The 17,336-nt window shown below is 40.5% G+C and overlaps 1 protein-coding gene across 1 annotated transcript in view; it reads left to right on the top strand.

Annotated features, from left to right (window-relative positions):
- Nucleotides 1-295: 295 nt before the first annotated feature.
- LOC113800631 (reelin-like) overlaps nucleotides 296-17,336 on the top strand; it is a gene marked incomplete at its 5' end in the record, with an annotated part of 39,820 nt that continues 22,779 nt past the window's right edge. The window contains 12 exon segments of the mRNA XM_070114094.1: nucleotides 296-563; nucleotides 1,125-1,274; nucleotides 2,310-2,487; nucleotides 4,262-4,549; nucleotides 6,335-6,603; nucleotides 10,548-10,650; nucleotides 11,196-11,425; nucleotides 13,363-13,586; nucleotides 13,971-14,115; nucleotides 14,987-15,189; nucleotides 15,740-15,825; nucleotides 16,802-16,934. Of these exon segments, the coding sequence (XP_069970195.1) occupies nucleotides 296-563; nucleotides 1,125-1,274; nucleotides 2,310-2,487; nucleotides 4,262-4,549; nucleotides 6,335-6,603; nucleotides 10,548-10,650; nucleotides 11,196-11,425; nucleotides 13,363-13,586; nucleotides 13,971-14,115; nucleotides 14,987-15,189; nucleotides 15,740-15,825; nucleotides 16,802-16,934 (2,277 nt within the window).

Below are 17,336 nucleotides of genomic sequence, written 5' to 3'. Positions count from 1 at the left end.
CACCCACCCCCACCCCCCCAAAAAAAAAAAAAAGAAAAGAAAAAAGAAAAGAAAAGAAAAAGAAATTCGTATATATAAATGAAGAGATAAGAACATAGCTCATGCCCCCTTCCCCCACCCCCCCCCCCAAAAAAAAAGAAAAAAAAGAAAAGAAAAAAAAGAAATTCGTATATATAAATGAACAGATAACAAGATAGAATAATCCTACATTATTATGACTAACATCTCCCTCTTTCCAGCCCACAAATTAGAATAATCCTCTAATATTATGAGTAACACATCTCCCTCTTTCCAGCCCACAAATTCGCCGAGACGTGGGACGTGTCTGCGAGCGGGGCGACGGTGGTCCAGTTCGACCTCAAGATCGGCTGCAGCGGCCACGCCCCCAACACGCAGGTGGATCTGCAGTACTCCACCGACCACGGGAAGACCTGGCAGCTGGTGCGCGACCTGTGTGCCCCTCCGCAGGTGGATTGCGAGTCCTTCCACCTGCCGACCTCCTTCAGTTCCTCCACCGCGGGAGAGTGGACCAGGGTCACCGTCACGCTGCCGGACACGACCTTGTGAGGGGCCTGGTTTGGGTGTAGTTTTTTTCCTTTTTCATTTAGTATTATTATGATTATTTTTTCGCTTTTTTCATTTAGTATTATTATGATTATTTTTTCGCTTTTTTCATTTAGTATTATTATGATTATTTTTTCGTTATTGATTGTTACTATCTTATAGAATTGTGTGCTGGTTTCGTTTTTTTATTTTTTCATTCTTTTACTATCGTTATTGTTGTTATTTTTTCGTTATTAATACTGTCTGGTAGAACTATGTGTAGACTAATATTATTTTCTTAATTCATATCATTATGTTATTAATTCACGTTGTTATCCTGTTAATTACTGATATTATTCTATTAAATCATAATATTATCTTATGAATCTAAATTATCATTCCAACTTAAAATACCATTCCATTAATTCACATCATCCTTCTATCGAATTATGATATAAATCAAAATTTTTATTCCATTAATCAATAAAATCCCCATCTAAACTTATAAAAAAAAAATTATCACCTTAAACCATCCCATCCACTCACATCCTCCTTCCGTTCCCTATCTATTTATCTATCAGCGGAGAGCGGACCCGCCTACGCCTGGTGGAGCGGGAGCAGGATGGGCGTGGCGGGGGCGGCGGCGAGTGGGCGGTCGACAACGTGTTCCTGGGCGACACCTGTCCCTGGATGTGCTCCGGCCACGGCTACTGTCGCCACGGGAAGTGTGTGTGAGTTCGGTGCCGCGTTTGGACGGTATTTTGCTGCTGTTGTTGTTGTTGTTGTTGTTATTGTTGTTATCAGCATTATCATCATTATTATTATTGTTATTGTTATTATTGTTACTATTATTTTTGTTATTGTTATTATTGTTATTATTATTATTATTATTATTATTATTATTATTATTATTATTATTATTATTATTATTATTATTATTATTATTATTATTATTATTATTATTATTATTATTATTATTGTTGTTGTTATTATTATTATCATTATTATCATTATTATTATTATTATTATTATTATTATTATTATTATTATTATTATTATTGTTATTATTATTATCTTTATTATCATTATTACTATTATTAGTAGTGCTAATAGTAGAATTGTTGTTGTTGTTATTATTATTATTATTATTATTATTATTATTATTATTATTATTATTATTATTATTATTATTATTATTATTATTATTATCATCATTACAAATAATTATTATTTTCTCAATCTACAAATAAGAATATCCACAAAAAATAAAACTTCACAAATACTACAAACCATTCATAAATGAAACAACTCACAAATACAATTATTAAGTACTAACAAAACAACTCACAAACGTAACAAAAAAATCACAAAATCATAAACTCAGCTCCTAAATAATTAAGCCCCCCCCCACCCCCACCCCATCCCCAGCTGCGACAAAACAAACCCCAAATAACCAAAAGATAACAAAAATGATAAAAAATAACCAAAAAAAACAAAAGATAACCAAAAAAAAACAAAAAATAACCAAAAATAACCAAAAATAACAAAAACAACAACAACAAATAACAAAAAGATAACCAGAAAATAACCAAAATAAAAAATAACCAAAATAAAAAATAACCACAAAAATAACCAAAAGATAACCAAAAAATAACCAAAAAATAACCAAAAACTAACCAAAAGATAACAAAAAAACAAACATAACAACAACAACAACAGAAAGAAATAACCCAAAAACTAACCAACCGACCCACCCCCGTCCGCAGCTGCGACGAGGACTACTTCGGCGCCTTCTGCGTGCCGGCGAGGGTCCTCCCCTGCGAGCTCCTGGACACCTTCGACCGCCCGAGCCTCGACCCCGCCCTGTGGCACTCGGCGCAGGGGGCGGAGGTCTCGCAGCGGTGCCACGCCCTGGTGTCCAAGACGGCCATGGTGTTCTTTAAGGTGCGTGGCGGGGTTGGTAGGGGGGAGGGGGTTGGGTGTGGGGAAGGGGGTGGGGTGTGGGGAAGGAGGTGTGGTGTGTGGTGTGGGAGGGGGTGGTGTGTGGGGAAGGGGATGGGGTGTGGGGAAGGGGGTGTGGTGTGGGGAGGGGGTGGGGTGGGGAGAAGGGGGAGGGGTGGGTTGGTTGTGTTCGTGTTATTAATGTTTTTTTGTTTTGTTTTGTTTTTGTTGTTTTGTTTGCTTTTGTTGTTTTTCTGCGTGCGTGGAAGGGCGGGGGAGGGGATGGGGAGTGGGGGACTGTTTGGTTGTGTTCGTGTTTTTAATGTTTTATTGCTTTGTTTCTCTGTTTTTTGTTGTTTTTGTCTTTGTTTTTGTGTGGAGTGGGTGGGGGGTGGAGATGGGGGACTGTTTGTTGTTCGTGTTTTTAAATTTTTTGTTTTGTTTTTTGTTTTTGTTTTTGATGTTTTTATGCGTGCGTGGAAGGGTGTTCGTTTGTTTGTTTGTTTTTTTCTTGTTGTTTTTTGCATTAGGCGTGGAGGGTTGGTTTTTATTTGTTAGTGTTCTTGTTACTGCTGCTATTCCTGTTGCTGTTATTATTGTTTATTGTTGTTTTTCTTATTACTGATGGTGTAGTTATAATCATTTATTGTTACTCTTTATTGCCACTGTTTCTGGTTTCTGTAATGAAACTGTTAGTTAAGAAAAAATAATTCACGTTTTGACTTGATTTTCATCTAGCAGATCAAAATCATCCATTCTCGTTCAGATATATTTCAGTTTCTAGCTTGAGTTAATTAAAATAACTTGTTCCGTTATTATTGAACAATTGATACCAACATTTAAAAAAATCCTCTCTATTTAAATTACAGTATAGATCACACCAATATTATTTCCATTTATATTCTCAGTTAACGATGATATCAATTTTCTGCAATTGGTAATTTTATCCTTAATTCTCAGAGCAGCTCTTCCATCCACAATATCTGTTCAAGGATTTGGATGTGAAAAGGATAACAATAGGATCTTATTTTAATCCTTGCTTCGTGTACAGGATGGTGTGGAACTTGGATAGCAAGGAAGGAAATCATTAATTTCAAGTTCAAGTTCACATTTATTTTGCTTTTAATTATTTTCCATTAAAGTTCACCGTTATCAAACACCCACAATGATATCCCTCTGAAGATTTTTAAGCCACGGCCTTAGATTTCAAAAGATGGAATCCCTAACTACCATTCACCATTAGCACAAAGGGAGACAACCATCATGTCCCATTCACCATCATATCCTCCTGAAATAATGCTCCTTCGACGAGCCACACACCATAAACATGGCTGGGACTATCCATCCTCACCATCATCACTGATGAATACCACAAAACGATTCGTCTTTTGTGGTTGTGTGCCTCATTTTTGAACATGAAAGGAGGAAATCGGATTCACTTTCAACTCTATGAAATACCCGCTGATTAATGTCACTGCAACTCGGACGTGGCATGACAGGAGGTTATCCCACTCATCATCATGACTAAAAAATAAGATCTTTTCTTTGACAGGACGGCGTACGACAAGCCATCACCATAGACGTAGAAACCACAGACAAGGAGGCTGTCACACTCCCCATCACCACTATAGATTACGCTGAAATTAAACTCTCTCACAGGACGGTGTACGCCAAGCCACCACCACAGACGTAGACAGCACAGACAAGCTATCCCACTCACCATCACCACCACAATATACCTCCAAAATATTTCCCCTGAAATTAAACTCTCTCGCAGGACGGTGTACGCCAAGCCACCACCACGGACCTGGACATGACGGGAGGACAGTACGTGCAGTTCACAATCATGATGGGTTGTGAGGCGCCGAGAGGAGCCAGGACCAAGAGAGGAGCTACCATGATCGAGGACCCTCTTATATCTCCTTCTGGGTCTTCTCCTTCTTCCTCTTCTTCCTCTTCGTCGTCTTCTTCGTCTTCTTCTTCGTCGAGTGAGCAGTCTAGTCGGCGCTATGGCGTACTCGTCCAGTACTCTGTCAACGGTGGCATTACTTGGAAACTGCTCAAGGTGGGTGCACTGAGATAAACTGTATATAATGATTACTCTCTTCCCTCCCTACATATTTTGATTACTCCCTCCACCCCGATTCCTTGCTCGTTGTTGTCGTGGGGGGGGGGCGGAGACTGGGTCCCAAAGTAGGGGATCACCACTACGGCCTTCGTACTCCGTTTGCTCCTTCCTTCTTCACCCTTTTCACTACCGCGCTAAGCCTACAGCGCTCTACAACCTCTGACATCCAACATAGTTTGTCCTAAGCGTTCACCCTTTTGCCATAATACTTTATCATCGTGCTGTATGACCTTTCCTTACCTGGAAAGGTCATACACAAGCCTCACCCTATCGCTAGATCTTGAATACACCGTTGAACACCTTAAATGCTGAAGCGACAGGAAATTTTCAGTAAATGAATACGCTCTTCCTTCTCTTCTTCCTCTTATCATTCTCTCTTTTGCCTCCTATGCAAGGAAGTGCTGAATCCTCTTTCGTTAGGATACCAACCCTTTTAGGATATTCTCTGGAACACCTTGTCATCGTCCTCCTCAAATACGTAAAGAAATACCTATATTAAGTCTTCATCCAATTAGACAAAGACAACTTTTCGGACAAAAGATCCAGTAGATTTTTTAAGTGGTTTTAAGTGGTTTAGACAGTATCAGATTCCTTTCTTGAGAATAAAAACTTCTCTTTCTTCATCTGTTCTGTCATTTATTATTATTTCTGTGTCTTTCCCTCTCCCTTTCCTCATCTTTCTGCTTATTCATGCATCGTGCATTCATTGTTAATGTAATCATCTCTAATTTTTTTATTAGTAATGAGTTCATTCATTATTTATGTATCTCCTTGTATATCCATTCAGTATTTACCCAAACAATATTAAATCATCTCTTAGGATTTACACAAATAGAATTAAATCCTCTCTGAGTATTTGCCAAAGCAGTATTAGAACCTCTTTCCGTATTGCTCAGCCTTCCCCGCCCATAGGAATTATAGTTCACGCCCCCGTTTTAGGATATTACGTATTTTTGTCAGTCTTCTAATCTTTCGTATTCTTTCCAAAGCAGCATTAGATTATTTTCCAATTGAACGTAATACCTCCTCCTCCTCCTTTATTTTATTATCATTTGTCTTTTCTCCTCTATTTTCTTATGCTTTTCTGTTCCTTCTTTTCCCCCTTCATCTAAAGCAGTATCAACTCCTCTTCTCTTCTATTATCATGTGTTTTTTTATTTCTTCCTTCTCTTTCTGATTTCAAATCCCCTTCCAGTTGGACGTAATCCTCTGTCCTTCTCGTTCCTTCTTCCCAAAAGCAGTGTCAAGTCCTTTTTCAAAACCCTTTAGGAACAATTACCCAGACAATCTGTAAGCCTTTGGAAGTACTCTTTAGACAGCAAACACTTAATTGATAATCCCTAAAATCATATTTTTTTTAAATATAAATTAATTGATTCCAAAATCTTTTAATAGTAATTCATGGAATCCAAAAGCCTTTGATGGTGATTCTTAGAATTCGAACCAGTTGATTATACTCCGTAGACCATAATCCTACACCCCTCCATTCCCACCCCCTTCCTTTCCTTTTTTAGGAACCCCCAAACCCCTCCCCCTCCCTTCCCCCCTCCAGGAACCCCCCTAACCCCTCCCCCCCTCCAGGAACCCCCCCTAACCTCTCTCCCCTCCCTTTCCTTCTCCAAGAACCCCCCTAACCCCTCCCCCCTCCCTTCCCCCCTCCAGGAACCCCCCTAACCCCTTCCCCTCCAGGAACCCCCCTAACCCCTCCCCCTCCCCCTGCAGGAGCTGCACTTCCTGCCCCTCGCGGCGCCCGAGTTCGTGAGCATCCGCCTGCGGGACTTCCCCGGGGCGGCCACCAACGCCACCCGCTTCCGCCTGTGGCAGCCGCGGCACGAGGGCCTCCTGGCGCAGACGTGGGCGGTGGACAACGTCTTCATCGGAGGCACGCCCGTGTCGCCCAACGCCCTGCACGACGACTTCGAGAAGGCGGCGCCCGTGCCCGACGCCTGGCTGGACTGGCCCGGCGGAGAGGTCGACGTCATGTGCAAGCAGTGAGTCGCTCGCTCGCGCCGCGGGCTGCAGGGCCGGCGCGGGCTGCTGCTTCTGCTCTCTGGTTGTGCTCTGTTTTGTTTGTACTTTATGAATTTGTTTTCTTTTTGTTTATACTTTATACTTTTGTTTATGGTTTGTTCTTGTTTTTACTTTAGGCTTTTGTTTTGTTTTTTGTTTATACTTGATACTTTTGTTTTTGCTTTTTGTTTGTACTTTAAGTTTTTTTTTGTTTGTACTTTAAGTTTTTTTTTGTTTATAATTTTTGTATGGTTTGTTTTTGTATACTTCTCTTTTGTTTTTTGTTTATGCTTTGTTTTTGTCTTATACTTTGTTTTTGCTTATACTTTACTCTTTTATTTTTGTTTATATTCTCTCCTCTGTTTCTTCTTCTTCCCGGAGCAAACAATAATATGCAATTAAATAGATTTATCCGCTAAAACAGCCAAGACAATCCAACCAGACCAAGAAGCTGCTTACCGCCTTGCAGGAGGGGCGGGCGACGCTGCTTCTGCTCTCTGGTTGTGCTTTGTGTTTGTTTGTACTCTGTGCTTTTGGTTTGTTTTTGGTTTATACTTTTTGTTATTGCTTTGTTTTTGTTTGTACTTTATGCCTTTTTTTATACGTTGTTTTTGTTTATACTTTGTTTTTGTTTGTACTTTATGCTTTTGTTTTGTTTTTAGTTTATACTTTATACTTTTGTTTTTGCTTTTTGTTTATGCTTTGTTTTTGTTTTTACCTTAGGCTTTTGTTTTGTTTTTTGTTTATACTTTTGTTTATGGTTTGTTTTTGTATATACTTTATAATTTTCTTTTGGTTTTTGTTTATGCTTTGTTTTTGTTGTATACTTTTGTTTTTGCTTATACTTTACTCTTTTATTTTTGTTTATACCTTCTCCTCACTTTCTTCTTCTCCCTGGAGCAAACAATAATATGCAATTAAATAGATTTATTCGCTAAAACAGCCAAGGCAATCCAACCAGACCAAGAAGCTGCTTACCGCCTTGCAGGAGGGGCGGGCGACGCTGCTTCTGCTCTCTGGTTGTGCTTTGTGTTTGTTTGTACTCTGTGCTTTTGGTTTGTTTTTGGTTTATACTTTTTGTTATTGCTTTGTTTTTGTTTGTACTTTATGCTTTTGTTTTGTTTTTTGTTTATACTTTATACTTTTGTTTTTTATTTTTGTTTATGCTTTGTTTTTGTTTTTACTTTATGCTTTTGTTTTGTTTTTTGTTTATACTTTATACTTTTCTTTTTGGTTTTTGTTTATGCTTTGTTTTTGTTTTTACCTTAGGCTTTTGTTTTGTTTTTTGATTATACTTTTGTTTATGCTTTGTTTTTGTATATACTTTATACTTTTCTTTTGGTTTTTGTTTATGCTTTGTTTTTGTTGTATACTTTTGTTTTTGCTTATACTTTATTCTTTGCTTTTGTTTATACCTTCTCCTCTCTTTCTTCTTCTTCCCGGAGCAAACAATAATATGCAATTAAATAGATTTATCCGCTAAAACAGCCAAGACAATCCAACCAGACCAAGAAGCTGCTTACCGCCTTGCAGGAGGGGCGGGCGACGCTGCTTCTGCTCTCTGGTTGTGCTTTGTGTTTGTTTGTACTCTGTGCTTTTGGTTTGTTTTTTTGGTTTATACTTTTTGTTAATGCTTTGTTTTTGTTTGTACTTTATGCTTTTGTTTTGTTTTTTGTTTATACTTTATACTTTTTTTTTATTTTTGTTTATGCTTGTACTTTATACTTTTGTTTTTGCTTTTTGTTTATGCTTTGTTTTTGTTTTTACCTTAGGCTTTTGTTTTGTTATTTGTTTATACTTTTGTTTATGCTTTGTTTTTGTATATACTTTATACTTTTCTTTTGGTTTTTGTTTATGCTTTGTTTTTGTTGTATACTTTTGTTTTTGCTTATACTTTACTCTTTTATTTTTGTTTATACTCTCTCCTCTGTTTCTTCTTCTTCCCGGAGCAAACAATAATATGCAATTAAACAGATTTATCCGGTAAAACAGCCAAGACAATCCAACCAGACCAAGAAGCTGCTTACCGCCTTGCAGGAGGGGCGGGCGACGCTGCTTCTGCTCTCTGGCTGTGCTTTGTGTTTGTTTGTACTCTGTGCTTTTGGTTTGTTTTTGGTTTATACTTTTTGTTATTGCTTTGTTTTTGTTTGTACTTTATGCCTTTTTTTATACGTTGTTTTTGTTTATACTTTGTTTTTGTTTGTACTTTATGCTTTTGTTTTGTTTTTAGTTTATACTTTATACTTTTGTTTTTGCTTTTTGTTTATGCTTTGTTTTTGTTTTTACCTTAGGCTTTTGTTTTGTTTTTTGTTTATACTTTTGTTTATGGTTTGTTTTTGTATATACTTTATAATTTTCTTTTGGTTTTTGTTTATGCTTTGTTTTTGTTGTATACTTTTGTTTTTGCTTATACTTTATTCTTTGCTTTTGTTTATACCTTCTCCTCTCTTTCTTCTTCTTCCCGGAGCAAACAATAATATGCAATTAAATAGATTTATCCGCTAAAACAGCCAAGACAATCCAACCAGACCAAGAAGCTGCTTACCGCCTTGCAGGAGGGGCGGGCGACGCTGCTTCTGCTCTCTGGTTGTGCTTTGTGTTTGTTTGTACTCTGTGCTTTTGGTTTGTTTTTTTGGTTTATACTTTTTGTTAATGCTTTGTTTTTGTTTGTACTTTATGCTTTTGTTTTGTTTTTTGTTTATACTTTATACTTTTTTTTTATTTTTGTTTATGCTTGTACTTTATACTTTTGTTTTTGCTTTTTGTTTATGCTTTGTTTTTGTTTTTACCTTAGGCTTTTGTTTTGTTATTTGTTTATACTTTTGTTTATGCTTTGTTTTTGTATATACTTTATACTTTTCTTTTGGTTTTTGTTTATGCTTTGTTTTTGTTGTATACTTTTGTTTTTGCTTATACTTTACTCTTTTATTTTTGTTTATACTCTCTCCTCTGTTTCTTCTTCTTCCCGGAGCAAACAATAATATGCAATTAAACAGATTTATCCGGTAAAACAGCCAAGACAATCCAACCAGACCAAGAAGCTGCTTACCGCCTTGCAGGAGGGGCGGGCGACGCTGCTTCTGCTCTCTGGCTGTGCTTTGTGTTTGTTTGTACTCTGTGCTTTTGGTTTGTTTTTTGGTTTATACTTTTTGTTATTGCTTTGTTTTTGTTTGTACTTTATGCTTTTTTTTGTTTATACGTTGTTTTTGTTTATACTTTGTTTTTGTTTATACTTTAGACTTTTGTTTTTGTTTTTGTTTATGCTTTGTTTTTGTTTATACTTTGTTTTTGTTTATACTTTAGACTTTTGTTTTTGTTTTTGTTTATGCTTTGTTTTTGTTTATACTTTATACTTTTCTTTTGGTTTTTGTTTATGCTTTGTTTTTGTTGTATACTTTTGTTTTTGCTTATACTTTACTCTTTTATTTTTGTTTATACCTTCTTCTCTATTTCTTCTTCTTCTTGGAGCAAACAATAATATACAATAAAATAGATTTATCCGGCAAAACAACCAAGGCAATCCAACCAGACCAAGAAGCTGCTTACCGCCTTGCAGGAGGGGCGGGCGGCGCTGCTTCTGCTCTCTGGCTGTGCTTTGTGTTTGTTTGTACTCTGTGCTTTTGGTTTGTTTTTTGGTTTATACTTTCTGTTAATGCTTTGTTTTTGTTTTTACTTTATGCTTTTTTTTGTTTATACTTTGTTTTTTTTATACTTTATACTTTTGTTTTTGTTTTTGTTTATGCTTTGTTTTTGTTTATACTTTTGTATTTGTTTTATACTTTGTTTTTGCTTATACTTTATTCTTTTGTTTATACTTTCTCCTCTGTTTTATGCAATAAAATAGATTTATTCCGTTAATAAAAATCGTTCTCGACCACAACCAAGACAATCCAACCAGACCAAGAAGCTGCTTACCCTCTTGCAGGAGGGGCGGGCGACGCGGCCTGGTCTTCGGCAGCCAGGAGGGCGAACACGCGCTCTACTCACGTGACCTCAGCGTCGGACCCGACTCGGTGCTGCAGTACGATGTGAGGTCAAAATCTGTTTTTTTTTGGGGGGGGAGGTGAGGGGTCGGGGATGGGGAGGGTGAGGGGGGAGGGGGGGGGGTTCGTGGGGAATCGGTTGGGGTTTGGGTGTGGTGTGAGGTTGTGAATGGTGATTTTTTTTTCTTTCGTTCGTTCTTTTCTCTTTCTCTTTTCTGTCTGTCTGTCTCTCTCTCTCTCTCTCTCTCTCTCTCTCTCTCTCTCTCTCTCTCTCTCTCTCTCTCTCTCTCTCTCTCTCTCTCTCTCTCTCTCTCTCTCTCTCTCTCTCTCTCTCTCTCTCTCTCTCTCTCTCTCTCCTCCCTCTCTCTCTTCTCCCTCTCTCTCTTTCTCTCTCTCCCTCCCTCCCTCCCTCACTCCCTCCCTTCCTCCTTCCCTCCCTCCCTCCCTCCCCCCTTCTCCTCCCCCTCTCTCTCTCCTTATCTTTCATCCGTCCTTATTCCCTCTCTCTTTCTCTCTATCCATCAACCTTTCTATCTATCTATCCCTCTCTCCACCCATATGTAACCCCCCCCCTCATCTGCTTCTCCAAGATCATGGTGGGCTGCGGTGACGTCACGGCCCGCGACCACAGCGTCAGCGTCCAATACACGCTGGACGCCGGGCTGAGCTGGACGACGGTGCGTCCGGCGAGCGGCGTCCACCACTCGAGTCCGGACTGCCTGCACGAGCTGAGGACGCCGACGGTGCACTACCCGCACGCCGCTCCGCCGGGGACGTGGACGAGGGTCGTTGTGCCCCTGTCGGATTTGAGGCTTTGTGGGTAGGTTTGTGGGGTGGGTGGGGGGTGAGGGGGTTTGTGGGTAGGTGTGTGGGGGGTGGGTGGGTAGGTGTGTGGGGGGTGGGTGGGTAGGTGTGTGGGGGGTGGGTGGGTAGGTGTGTGGGGGGGGTTGTGGGTAGGTGTGTGGGGGTGTGGGGTTTGTGGGTAGGTGTGTGGGGGTGGGGGGTTGTGGGTGAAGGGAAGGGAGTGGGAGGGAGGGAGGGGAGGATGATGAGAGTTTGAGGGAGGGATGGAGGGGGTGGAGGAAGGGAAGGGAGGGGGAGGGGAGGGGAGTGGGCGGGAGGAAGGGAATGAGGGGTAAGGGATGGCGATGGGGAAAAGGAGGAAAAGAGGAAGGGGAAGGGAGGGAGAGGTTGAAGGAAGGAAGAGTAGGAAGAGAAGGAGCTAGGAAGGTTTAAGGGTTATTTCTGGGTATGGAAAGGGGTAGGGACAGGAAGAGATAAGGGGAAAGGATGAGAGATAGCGTTAAGTTATTCCATTGTTAGTTAGTTTCCAGGGATTTCAAAATTTATAATGAAAAAGGGGATGAAATGCATGTTTGAATTACTTAGCGATGAAATTACGAATTAGGAGATTTAGATCGGATAATAAGAAATACCATTTCGCTTGATTTCCGAATGGTATTTTACCGAATAGCATTGTTAGTGAGACAATTACAAATATATCTTTATCGGAATAGACATTTAAGAAGATAGCTTTCATGTCTAATGAGCTTATAAACCTCACTTTTATTATTCTTCACCCTTATTCATCGTATGTCACCCTTATTACCCACAGTCTGACACCCTAAGTGGTATTCTGGTACGCTTCGTCACTCTTTATTTTACCGAAGCTCTCACGCTAATGGTAATCCAACACTCTTAATTCCCTGCATGTCCCACACTCGCTCATGCCCTTTCTTACCCATTTTTCCCCATTTTACCCCCATTTCCCCCTTTTTCACCACAAATTTACCCTCTACTACACTCATTTCTTCGATTTTTTATACATTTTCTCCCCTCAGTCAACAGAACCTTTTGCTTCCGGTGGTTCCAGGGTTCCATCCCGTGTTCAATAATTTTTAACCCTTTCCTTCCCAATTTCACTCCATCTTTACTCCAATTCCTACATTTTTGCACGATCTTTACCCCCCATTTTCACCCCCTTTCCTCGTCCTTCGCCCAACAGCACCGTCCGCTTCCGGTGGTACCAGGCCTCCTCCGCTCCGTGGGCAAGTACTTAAAACCCTAACCCCCCCCCCCCATTCTTACCTCATCTATACCCCTTTCCCCCCATTCTCACCCCTTTCCTTCCATTCTTTACCCCCATTTTCACCCCTTTCCCTCTATGCTTTATCCCCATTCTCACCCCTTTCCCTACATGCTTGACCCCCATTCTCACCCCTTTCCTTCCATTCTTTACCCCCATTTTCTCCCCTTTCCCTCCATTCTTTACCCTCATTCTCCCCCCTTTCCCCCATGCTTTACCCCCATTTTCACCCCTTTCCCTCCATTCTTTACCCCATTTTCACCCCTTTCCCTCCATTCTTTACCCCCATTTCACCCCTTTCCCTCCATTCTTTACCCCCATTTTCACCCCTTTCCCTCCATTCTTTACCCCATGTTCACCCTTTCCCTCCATTCTTTACCCCATGTTCACCCCTTTCCCTCCATTCTTTACCCCCATTTTCACCCCTTTCCCCCCATTCTTTACCCGCATTTTCACCCCTTTCCCTCCATTCTTTACCCCCATTTTCACCCCTTTCCCTCCATTCTTTACCCCCATTCTCACCCCTTTCCCCCATTCTCACCCCTTTCCCTCCATTCTTTACCCCCATTTTCACCCCTTTCCCTCCATTCTTTACCCCAATTTCCCCCCCCTTCCCCCCAATTTCCCCCCATGCTTTACCCCCATTTTCACCCCACCCCTCCGTCCAACAGCACCGTCCGCTTCCGTTGGTACCAGGGCAGCTACGGCGCGCGCGAGGCCGCCGTCCCGTGGGCCGTCGACAACGTGTTCGTAGGTCCGGCCTGCCTCGACCACTGCGGGGGCCACGGCGCCTGCCTCGACGGGGAGAAGTGCGAGTGCGACGAGGGCTACGAGGGCAGCTGCACGTGCCATCTGCAGCTGGATCATCCGCAGACGCTGATGCACGATTTTGAAGGTGGGTTGGGGGAGGGGAGGGGGAGGGAAGGGAAGGGGAGGGGAGGGGAGGGAAGGGGAGGGAAGGGGAGGGGAGGGGAGGGGAGGGAAGGGAAGGGGAGGGGAGGGGAGGGAAGGGGAGGGTAGGCAAGGGAAGGGGAGGGGAGGGCAGGGGAGGGGAGGGGAGGGGAGGGGAGGGGAAGGGAGGGAGTGAGAGAGAGAGAGAGAGAGAGAGAGAGAGAAAGAGAAAAAGAAAGAGAAAGAGAGAGAGAAAGAAAGAAAGAAAGAAAGAAAAGAAAGAAAAAAGAAAGAGAAAGAGAGAAAAAAAAGAGAGAAATATATAAATGGATAGACAGAGAAAGCGAGAGCGCATGTTTACAACACTAACCAACGGATTCGTTTTCAGGCTCTGACCTCTCGGAGCAGTTCTCTCGTTGGGCGGGCAGTGAAGTGTCTCGTTTCTGCGGCGTGGTGACGGGCGAGTCGCTGGTGTTCTCGGAGCAGGGCGAGAGGACGCTCGTCACCAGGGACCTCGACCTCGAGCATGGAGGGTGAGGCGGAGGGCGAACTGCGGTTTTTTTTTTTTTTTTTTTTTTTTTTTCATTTCTGTGAGCTTTTTTTCTCTGATTTTATTTTTATTTTTTGGTTCATTTCTGTAAGCTTTTTTTCTTTGATTTTCTTTTTTCTTTTTTGTTCATATCTGTGAGCATTTTTTCTTTGATTTTATTTCTTTTTCTTTTGTTTTCCTGTTTGTCCCTTGTCTATCTCTCTTATCTTTTTTCATTGTTTTCTATTTATTCTTCTCCTTTTGGGTTTCTTTTTCTTTTTTTTCCGTTTTCTTATTTCTTCCTCCATTTTCTTCCCCAGTTCCCTCTCTGTTTCTATCTTTTATTGTTTATTTTCTTTTCTTTTGTTTGTTCTCTCTTCTTCATTTTCCTTTCTTTATTCTTCTTCATTTCTTCCATTCTTTTCTTATTTTTGTGTTGTTTCCTCTTTCTCCGCTGTTTCTTCTTGTACTTTCCATTTCCCTTTTATTTCTTCTTCATTCTCTCCGTCTAGCTCCTTTTATGCACGAAAATGACACACGAGAAATTGCAAAAAAAAGATACATGTGTATTTATCTATTTATCTACCTATTATCTATTTATCAGTCAGTTAAAATATTATTCTGTATATCTATCGATTTATATTTTCTATCAATCTTCTTTTTTTACCCTTCAATCAATTTATCTATTATTTTTTTACTTATCAGTCTATTTATCTGTCAGTCAATCAATTGATGTCAGTTAATCATTTAAATTATTTATCAATCATTAAATCAATCTCAATCTATTCATCTATCAATATATTTATCAATTAATATATCTATCCGCCCACCAATCCATAACTCCGCCCCCTTTCCCTCCCTCTCCCCGCCCACAGCGTCGTGCAATTCTACATCCGGTACGGCTGCACGCCCGACGACCTTGGCACGAGCGACGCCCCCGTCCTCCTCCAGTTCTCTACTGACGGAGGGATCACGTGGACGCTGCTGGCTGAGCTGGGGCCGGAAGCGAGGGCGGAGTCGAGGGCGGAGTCGGAGGGACGGCAGCCAATCACGCAGCACGTCACGCTCAATCTACCGGGTGAGGGCGGGGCTTAATCTTTTGTTTTTTTTAAATGGCTTTGGTTGGTCGTTGGGTCCAGTTGTGGTAATCATTGTTAAGGTTAATGTTATTGTTATTATTGTTGTTATTGTTATTATTATTATTGTGGATTTGTCATTACTGTTATTATTATTATTATTATTATTATCAATATTATTATCATCATTATCATCACTCTTATTATTATTAATATCATTATCATTTTAAATATTATTTTATTGTTATTGTATTTACATCTATTTATTATTTGTGTGTATCTTCTGTCTTTTTCTCCTTATCTTCCTCTTATCTTTTCCTCTTTGTCTCATCGTCCATCCTACTCTCCTCTTCTCCTTCTGTTCCTCCTTTCTTTCCACTTCCCTTCTCTCCCTCTCTTTCATTTTCACCTTACCCCCTCTCCTTTCCACCACCCCCCCCTCATTAATTTTCACTTTGCCCCTCTCGGCCTCCTTCCTCCAACACTCATCTCTGTCACCAACCACCCCCCTCCATTAACCGCCCCCCTCCCCCTTCCCTCTCCCCCCCCCAGAGACCGCCAAATCGAACGCGACCCGCCTCCGCTGGTGGCAGCCCTCGACTGACGGGGAGTTCAGCAGCATGTGGTCCATCGATGAGGTGAGAAGGGATCCCGTGTGTAAATTTTTCTTGTGGATTGATTTTGTATTTCTTAATGTATTTTTTTTACTTTTTATGGGTTTTATGTATTTTTTTGCTTGTGATTTTTTGTGGCGTTTTTTTTCTTTGTGTTTTATATTTTCTTTATGTTCGTAGTTTTCACTGTTTTGTTGATCTTTTCTTTCAAAGATATGATCTGATTTTTTTTTCTTGTGAGTTTCTTGTGTTAACAAATTAGTGGTTTTCAGAATTTTCTTTATTTTATTTGTTATTTATTATTTGATTTTTTTTTTTTGTTTATTATCTATAATGGTCGCAGATTTCTTAATTTTCTTATATTTTTCATTTTTCTTATTTTTTCTCAATTTCTGAAATCTCATTCTTCTGAGTTTTCACAATCTACGTAATATTCTTCTTCCTCCTCCTCCCGGTTTTGCACATCCACATCCTGGCACGCAAGCTTCTGATTTTTCTTAAATTTATCTTATTTATTATCCTTATAATCCCCAAATTTCGTATTTGTTCTCTTAATTTCGTAATTCTCATAATTTCCTTAATTTTTTATTATTACTTAGGTTTTCTTAGTTTCCTCAATTTTTGCAATGAATTTCCTCAATTTAACCAATCTACTTAATATCATCAATGTTCTAAATCTTCTCAATCGGTCAAATCTTCTCAATCTTCTAAATTTTCTCAGTCTGTTTAATTTCCTCAGTGCCCTTAACCTTCTCGATTTTCTGTCTGATTAATTTCCTCAATATTCTCAATTTTCTCATTCTTCTAAGTTTTCTCAGTCTGCTTAATTTCCTCAATGTCCTCAACCTTCTCATTTTTCTCACTCCGATTAATTTCCTCAATCTTCTCAATTTTCTCAGTTTGATTAATTTCCTCAATCTTCTCCATTTTCTCATTCTTCTAAAATTTCTCAGTCTGCTCAATTTCCTCCATGTCCTCAACCTTCTCCATTTCCTCCCAGGTGTACATATCGAGCCTGGCGCGCGAGCTTCCCGCCTTCACCGCCCTGGACTCGGGCGCCCACTGGCTGCTCACGCCCGGCGCCGTGCAAGAGGCCGTCTGTGGACAAGAACACAACAGCCTGCATTTCAGTGGTGCGGGCTGTGATGTTGTGGTTGTGTGGGTGTGTCGGCGTGTGTATGGGTGTGTTTGCGGTTGTATGGGTGTGTTGTGATTGTGTGATTAGCGTTGTATGGGCGTTTGGTTGTAGTTTTATGGGTGTATGTGTGGTTGTATTTGTGCAGGTGTGTAGTTGTGATATTGTGGTTAAGGTTGTATGAATGTGTGATTGTAGCTGCAATTGTATGGTTGTATGGGTGGGTGGTTGTAATTTTGTTGTTGTTGTGGTTGTGATTGTGTGGTTAAGGTTGTATGGTAGTGTGGTTGTGGTTGCAAGGGTGTGCAGTTGTAATTGTGTGGTTGCGGTTGTATGGGTGTGGTGTTTGTAGTTGTATGAGTGTGTGGCAGTGATTATGTGGTTACAGTTGTGATTGTAA

Source organism: Penaeus vannamei, chromosome 3 (assembly GCF_042767895.1).
Source record: "Penaeus vannamei isolate JL-2024 chromosome 3, ASM4276789v1, whole genome shotgun sequence".
NCBI classification, from domain to species: domain Eukaryota; kingdom Metazoa; phylum Arthropoda; class Malacostraca; order Decapoda; family Penaeidae; genus Penaeus; species Penaeus vannamei.
Note: the sequence above shows the minus strand (reverse complement) of the source record. Positions and strands in the feature narration are given on the sequence as shown.